Source organism: Manis javanica, chromosome 4, assembly GCF_040802235.1.
Source record: "Manis javanica isolate MJ-LG chromosome 4, MJ_LKY, whole genome shotgun sequence".
NCBI classification, from domain to species: domain Eukaryota; kingdom Metazoa; phylum Chordata; class Mammalia; order Pholidota; family Manidae; genus Manis; species Manis javanica.
In genome coordinates, this window is record NC_133159.1 from 34991205 (window position 1) to 34998921 (window position 7717).

Consider the following 7717-nt stretch of genomic DNA (forward strand, 5'->3'; position numbering starts at 1 on the left):
AAGCCAAGAGTACCTAAGTATCTGACTCTCAATTTTTCAGGCCCACATTTCCATCTGGGCCTTACCTGGCGCACAACCTGATCCCTACCTAGAGGCAACAGAAGGGGCACTCTTGGCTTAGTCTTATTGGCCCTGAAGCTCACATCCCTGCTTCCCACAGGCTCTGGCTTCGTCATGTGCAGCGGCAAAGAGAATCCGGACAGTGATGCTGATTTGGATGTGGATGGGGATGACACTCTGGAGTATGGGAAGCCACAGTATCCTTGGGGCACTGTGGGACAAGGTGGGGCTGGTGGGACAGGACAAAGGGGATCAGAAAGTAGCTAGTACCTCTACTCACCCACACCATCCACCTGCTCACCCCCCTCACTAGGGTGAGTGTCTCAGCTTTGGCCAGAGGGAGCCTTCTTGAGGGCTCAACCCTCATGGCCTACTGCAAACTGGAATCTATTGTCCTTAACCACCATGCCAGATACACGGAGGCTGACATCATCCCGTGCACAGGCGAGGAGCCTGGTGAAGCCAAGGAGAGAGAGGCCCTCCGGGGCGCAGTCCTAAAGCAAGTGTGGGCACAGGCTTGGGCGGGTGGGACAGAGGAATGGGAAGCCCCGAAGCTGGGGTCAACCCAATACCCACCCTCAGGGCTGTCCTGTCTGCCTTCAGGCCTCACGTTCTTTGTCCTCCTTTTCCCTAGTGGCGGCCCCCCCAGCACACGCATCACACCTGAGTTTTCTAAATGGGCCAGTGATGGTAAGTCTGGACCCAGTTCAAGAGTAATGAGGGAGAGGGGACATCCCTTGGGTACTGGTGCTAACTCAAGCCCAACCCCTCACCTGTGCTGCCCAGTCTGGCCAGAGCATGAGTTGCCTCTCTGTCTTAGCAGAGATGCCATCTACCAGCAATGGTGAGAGCAGCAAGCAGGAGGCCATGCAGAAGACCTGCAAGAATAGCGACATCGAAAAGTGAGTGTTTGGCCAGGAGGGAGGCCCCTGGCTCATCAGTTTAGTGGAAGGGAAAGGGGCCCTTTGCTAGCAGGAAGGCCTGCTGCCAGGGCTCCTAGCCCTCCCAAATGCAGCTTAAGTCCTGCAGCCCTGGGCACACACTAGCAGTGTGGCCCAGCTGGTGCTAAGCGTGAATCTGTGAATTGATCACTGGGCCACTGCCCCAGGAGCTTTGGTGGAAGGCGGAACAGTCCGCCTGTTTGCCTGCCCGCTGCGGCAGCCTCTGCCCGGGGAATGTGATGTATGGCCACCCAGCCCAGCCAGCACACTTGATTCATCTCCAGTTTCTGTTTCTTAATCGGGAGCTAAATTGGTTTCATTTTTCTTGTCCCGGGTGGCGCTTGCAGTGGGTTTAGGCAGGAGCATCAGGTCTCATCACATCTAGTAGGAATTTTTGGCCTGGGTTCTTTGGCAGGGGAAAGTGGGATCCATTAGCACTTTACCCAGAGCTGGGCAGCCCCTCACCTGGATCCCCAGGAGCCACAAGGATGTGAAATCAACTGAGCACCTTACTGCCTTTCCAGAAGCCCAAGGAAGACTGGTTCTCGCCCCAGGAGGTAGCATCGTCCAGGTTGGGCTGCCTGGAGCCGCTGCTGTTGGCCATTGCTTAACTCCCCACACCCACCCTTCCCTCCACTGGAGGCTAGGTTGCTGGGGTTAAAAGGCAGCCTCTTCATTCCAGGGCCAGCGTTCCATCTTGCTTTCTGCCAGGAGAGTGGATTGCAGGCCAGTGCAGGGCTGGGTCGGTGGCCCAGGGTCACCTCCCATTTGTTTCCCTCCATTTTGTGTTGTCATAAATTCATTCCAGCCCGTTGTGGTTGATCAGTTTATCTCGGCCGGGGCCGCGAGTGCTGCTGGCATGATGTATGGGCCGCAGCTCAGGGCCCGGCTGCCCATGAATCACCGCAGCTGCTCCGTGTCAGCGCTGGAGCGGGCCGCACGGGTTCGGCGCAACCAGCTTGGGGTGGGGGAGAGGAATGACGTATGGATGTTTATTTAATAATTCTCTCCTACTCCAGCTGAGCAGGGCGGGCGGGGCCATAAGGAGCACCCACCCTCATCTGGAGGGGCTGCTCATAAATCAGAAAGACAAGATCATTAATCAGGGATGGCGCCCGAGGAATAGGTGGGGGCCTGAGCCAGTGGCCATCCATGAAGGTACTACCTACCCAGGACTGGGGAATTTGGGATTTCTGTCCCACCTGTGTGAGCATAGGCACCAGCAGGCGGGGCTCTCTGGAAAGAGCTGGGGACTAGTTCAGTCATGTGCAGAGATCTCCACTGGGTCTGGATCTACCAAAATTGGCACCCTTCAGTTCCTGTGACTTCTTTCTTACTCAAAAACAATATGGGTTCCTTTCTTAGAGCTTTTTCACAACTCAGGGAAGGAGGAAGACAATGCCATGGCTTCTTCCAAGACATTGTCCACCTCATGTCCTGGAAGGGCTCAGAAATAGCTCACAACCAGCCTGGGTCGGGCTGGAAGGTAGGTATTTCACCAGAGCAAACATGAGAGGTCAGAGAGGTGCTGAGCAAATCCAGGGTAGGGTGGCCTCTGAAGTTTGTTGTGGCCTTGGAGCTTTTGGAGAGGGAGTGGGAAATGGCTTCATTCTCCTGGCTCCATCCCTTTTGCTTTTCTAGCTCTAGTTCATTCTCTGATTTGGGGTTTGAGAGTTTTCTCTGGGGTAGCCTCGGCTCCAGGCCTTAGTTCCCAGTATTTGAAAAAACCACATGGGACCAGCAAATGCCCAGCTTGGTCCTTGGAGAGAAAGGGAGCACAGCTACCCATCCTTGACTCCTTGTCAGGAATTTGCCAGCAATCCAGATGGAGATGGCACATATGGATGGCACTGGGCAGAATGCCAAGGGAGGAGCCAGCTGTGCAGGTGCTTGTGAGGAAGGAGGGGTTGGTGAAGGTTCCCAGGCCTGGAAAGTTGAATGAACGCTCCCAGGGAGTCAGCCAGTGTTAGAAGGAGCTGGAGTCAGAGCCTTGTGCAGCTTCCCTGTGGAGAGAGGCAGGGCAGAGAGAACCATGGACTTGGGGTGATGATGGATCTGGAACATCCCTAATACACGGAACACAGCCATCAGCAAGTCACCTATGTTGCTGCTAGCGCCCTGAAACAGGAAGGTCAGAGATCAGAGTTTGCTGCCCATGGAGTATTACCCACCATCTCCCTGCACCCTCCATTACTCCTTAGACCCAGAAGGGACAGACCACTGGTAAGCTTTCAGGTTTTCTTGGGCTGACTTGACAGCCCTAAACCTCAGCTCTTACCTCTCCCAACATCCTCAACAACTTCCCGCTACCTGTAAAAAACTTCCCTTTCCAGTTGTGGCATCTGAGGTCTTGGTTACAATCTCTGTTCCCAGTTTGGCACCTTCTGCTTACCCGTGGATGAGCCTTCCAGCCAGATGGGACTCTGGGACCTCTTGGCCTTTGTTCCTACCATTCCCTTGGCTTGGAGACCCGTCTCCTCCTGGGCACAGCCACTGTAGAGCAATGGTCACTCACACAGTTACTGGTTGATCAGAGTTAGCCTGCCAGGGTTTGAAGCCCGTCACACCCTGCTCTCTGTGAACCTGGGACAAGCTACGTAACATTTCTGTGCTGCTTTTGGTTCTTATGTAAAAGAGGAATATTAGATCTCTGTGTGGGTTTTGTCAGGTGTAAATAAGGTAATAATTTTCAATCCCTCAGTACAATCTTTGGCATTTAGTAAGTGCTTAATAAATTTTAGCTCCTTTATTCATATCATCATCATCATTATTCCCCAATGCCTATCCCCAGTACCGTCTTCCTACTCCTCTGGGAAGCATTCTTCTGAGCGCCTCGAGGTTCTCCCTTGTTATAGAAGGGGTAGGAGGGATCACTGGAGATGGCCCTGGCTATTCCTTGTTCACTATAGCAGCCCAGAGAGTCGCCAAGAAGTTCTAAGGATCTTCTTGTGCAGGGCCTGGACAACAGGTGAGGACTTCCAGGGCATCTGATGTGCCTAGGAAGAAACAAGGAGCCCTTGAGGTAGGCCAGGCCTGTAGCCCAGGGACCTAGATTAAGTGGGACTCGTTCAGTCCCTGCATCTCCCGCTCCTCCTGGGGGTTGGGCTGGCTCTTTATTTAGCAAATGTTTACTCATCTGTACATGCCTAATGTGGGACTGATGTCCATAGTCAGTGCTGGTGGAGTAAGCAGCTTGCCTGCAGGGAACTTCATTTAGCAGAGGGGACCAAGACATGTGCAGTTCCACTGCTGTGGTGGAGCCCAGTACCGGGTGCGGGAGGAGCACAGAAGAGGCAGCCATCAATGCCAGTGCTGGCTGGAGGGTGGAAAGGGCTTTGGGGAGGAGGTGGGGACTAGGCCTGAAAGATGAGCTGGAACTAGTGAGTTAGGAGGTGGGTGTGACCCAGAGGAAACAAAGTGCCCAGAGGCCACAGTAACAAGAAGGGTGGTAGGTGTGGAGAAACTTGTGGCTTGGTGTGGATGGAGCAGGCGGCACCTAGGGATGCTGCTGGCTGGGGCTCGACTGAAGAAGCCCTTGTGAGGCTGTGAGTTCTAGTAGAGCTTCGCTGTGAGAGAGACTTGGAAATGCTGGGAGTAGATATGGTCAAATTTGCAGAATTCTAGTGCTGGGAGAGTGGGATGGAATGAGGGTACTGGGGGCAAGAGAGGCCTTTCAGGTTAGTGGAGTAACCCATAGAAGAAACCAAAACCTGGGCTAGCTGGTGGTGGTAGAGGTGGAAAGAAATGGAGAGAGTCCAGAGATATTAGGAACTAGATGACAGATTTTGATGTCACGTGGGAAGGAAGGTTTTTAGAATGACGGTGGTTTGAGAATGGCTTATAGGTAACATGGTTCAGAAACCCACCAGGATGGAGGTGGAGGAACAAGGAGGGTGAGTTCAGGTCTGGAATGTGGAGTTTACAGATGCAGGATAGGAGCAGGTGCAGAGTGGGGATGGATGGGAAACATGATGTGGCTCTGGAATTCAAGAGAAGTGTGGGCTGGAGGTTCACATTAAGGATTACCCCCTGCTACCCGCCCAGCTATGCCACCCTTTTTACAGAATCACCGAAGATTCAGCTGTGACCACATTTGAGGCCCTGAAGGCTCGGGTCAGGGAACTTGAACGGCAGCTATCCCGTGGGGACCGTTACAAATGCCTCATCTGCATGGTGAGAGAAAGGAACATAGGGGTACCCTTGGTCAGGCTTCAGTGCCCTCTGGGGGGTAGGAGAGGGTCTCTCTGTTGTGATTGGATTTCTTAGAGGGTGGGCCAGCCTCAGTGTGACCCCCTCTCTGCCCACCTCCTCCCTAGGACTCATACTCGATGCCCCTAACGTCCATCCAGTGTTGGCATGTGCACTGTGAGGAGTGCTGGCTGCGGACCCTGGTGAGGTGGCATGGGGTTCTCAGAGTGGGTGGCTGTTTGGGGTACTGCCCAGATGTCCATGCTTATGCTTGAGCCTGCTTGGGGAAGGGGGAGCAGGAGCTTAGAACACAGCTAGAAGCCAGGATGTTCACCCCCTAAGCTCACTCACTGCATTCTCGCCTCCACCAACCCAGCTGTATTAAATTCTCCCTTTCAGTGGATTCACTGCCTGCTCCCCTCCCCCTATCCTTCCTCCCCTCAGAAGGTCCATGTATCACACATACTGGTGAGACCCAGGTCAGGAGGAGGCTGGATGTGGGTAAGCAGGACCAGGGCCTCAGCCCCTCCCCCTCCCATTACCAAGCTCCTGCCCCTGTTCTTCACTGGGAGCAGCCATTAAAATGTCGCCCGGAGACAGCAATAAAAGGCCCGGACGTGGGCTCTGTGTCCTGATCAAAGGCCGCGTGTAATCTTGTTAGGGCCGCGGCAGCCACAGCTGGACCCAGCCTTGTTCTCATTACCGGGGCTCCCGCTGCGGGGCTGGCCAGGCGGTTTGATCCTGGCGTCCGCCCAACACAGGAGTCTGCCAGCCTGCCTGCTCACAAGGCCGCCTGTGCATCCCCAGCCTGGGTTGACAGGACCAAGGTCTCAGCACACAGCTGGTGCAGGGAGACAAGTTTCAGGGCCAGGTGTTCACAAGCACAAATGTGCAGTATGGTGTGTATAACCAAAGCCCTCCCTATGCTTCCTGCAGGGTGCCAAGAAGCTCTGTCCTCAGTGCAACACCATCACAGCGCCTGGAGACCTTCGGAGAATCTACTTGTGAGCTGGCCACCCCAGGCAGGCCTTTCCTCGAGCAGCTCCACCTGCCCACCTCTGTGATGTGACCTTCCCCCTTGTACATACTTGCACACAGATTCCCCGTGTACATACATAGCGTACACACACAAACATACACATACACACACACAGGACTCTGGAGCCACAGTGGAGGCTGAGGCCCAGGCCCTGCCTGCTGGCTACCACCGAGACTAGGGCCCAGACCTATTCCAGGTTCTGCTCCCAGTGTGGGCAGAGGTGGAGGTTGGGGGAGTGGTGGGGCAAGGCTCCTGAGATCTAGCCCCCAGACTGACCAACGGACAGACAAACATGCAAACACCAGACTGAAGCACATGTAATATAGACCGTATATGTTTACAATGTTGTGTATAAATGGGACTCCTCACCCTTCACCCTTCACCCTGTTCCCTCCCCTTTGGTTGTATGATTTTCTTTTTTTTTTTAAACACCCGGAAGCAGTGCCTCCTCAGGGCTGGCTGGGGGCTCGGCCCATCCACCTCTTGGGGGGCCTGCCTCTTCCTCTCCCATGGTGTCCCTTCCCTCTCCCATGTGCTCGGTGTTTAGTGGTGTATATTTCTTCTCCCAGACAATGGGGCACATGCCCCAAGGGACATGATCCTCTCCTTAGTCTTAGCTCCTGGGGCTCTTTATAAGGAGATGGGGGAGGAGGGAGGTACAGGGAATGGGAACCGAGCTGAAGCAGAGGCTGAGGTTGGGGCTGGAGGATGGTGCTCCTGGCTGCCCAGCCTTCCGCCAAGAACCATTCCTGGGATTACAGCTGCTGCTCCCAGGGAAAAGTGACTTCCTTTGCCCCTCCCGTGGGCCCCATGGTGTGATGCTGTGTCTGTATATTCTATACAAAGGTACTTGTCCTTTCCCTTTGTAAACTACATTTGACATGGATTAAACCAATATAAACAGCTGCTGCCTGTGTATGTGTGTAGGGAGGGATGGTCATGGGGTGGTGTGGACAGAGGCAGTTAAGGGGTTAATTCCTGGCAGCAATGGGAAAAGGACTTGGCTAGAGTGTGTAAAGCTGGGCAGGGTTGGTCTATTCAGCAGCCCTGGAGCACTCGGTCAGGGGTTGGGGGTGGGCTGGAGACCTGGACTCTTGACTATTGATGGGTAGGGGCTCCAGGTTAATTCCTTATTGATGGAGAATCGTCAGCTCATTAATCACAGAAGAGGTCAGAGCTTGGGGGTACAGAGGGGATGCAAGCTTTATCCCCCAATGTAGGGCAGGAACAGCTATAAGCTTGTGTGAAAACAAGCCCCATGCCTCTTCTAGTCCCCTGGAACAAGCCAGGAACCACAGAGAACCTGCATCACAGCCCCCTGTGGCTTTTTTCTCTTCATCCCAGTGACAACAGCCCAGTAAAGCTACTGCCAGGATCCTCAGGAGAAACCATTGTTATCCAAGATGGACCCTCAAGTTGGGGAACTGAGGCTGGGCAACTAGCACTGAAGATGGCACTTAGTCAAATCCCCACACCTGTCCACAGCCAG

General features: G+C 54.1%; 1 protein-coding gene across 5 annotated transcripts in view; it reads left to right on the plus strand.

Moving 5' to 3' along the window:
- The window catches only part of RNF220 (ring finger protein 220), a 209514-nt gene extending 202380 nt beyond the window's left edge, over window positions 1-7134 (plus strand). For 3 of the 5 annotated variants that reach the window (XM_073233801.1, XM_073233803.1, XM_037021971.2), the window contains 7 exons: window positions 161-257; window positions 473-559; window positions 695-750; window positions 884-962; window positions 5066-5174; window positions 5318-5392; window positions 6126-7134. In XM_073233801.1, coding sequence (XP_073089902.1) covers window positions 161-257; window positions 473-559; window positions 695-750; window positions 884-962; window positions 5066-5174; window positions 5318-5392; window positions 6126-6197 — 575 coding nt within the window. In that variant the 3' untranslated portion in view covers window positions 6198-7134. Of the gene's footprint in view, window positions 1-160; window positions 258-472; window positions 560-694; window positions 751-880; window positions 963-5065; window positions 5175-5317; window positions 5393-6125 lie in introns of all 5 variants that reach the window. The other 2 variants (XM_073233800.1, XM_073233802.1) reach the window with 1 other exon arrangement.
- Window positions 7135-7717: the final 583 nt, after the last annotated feature.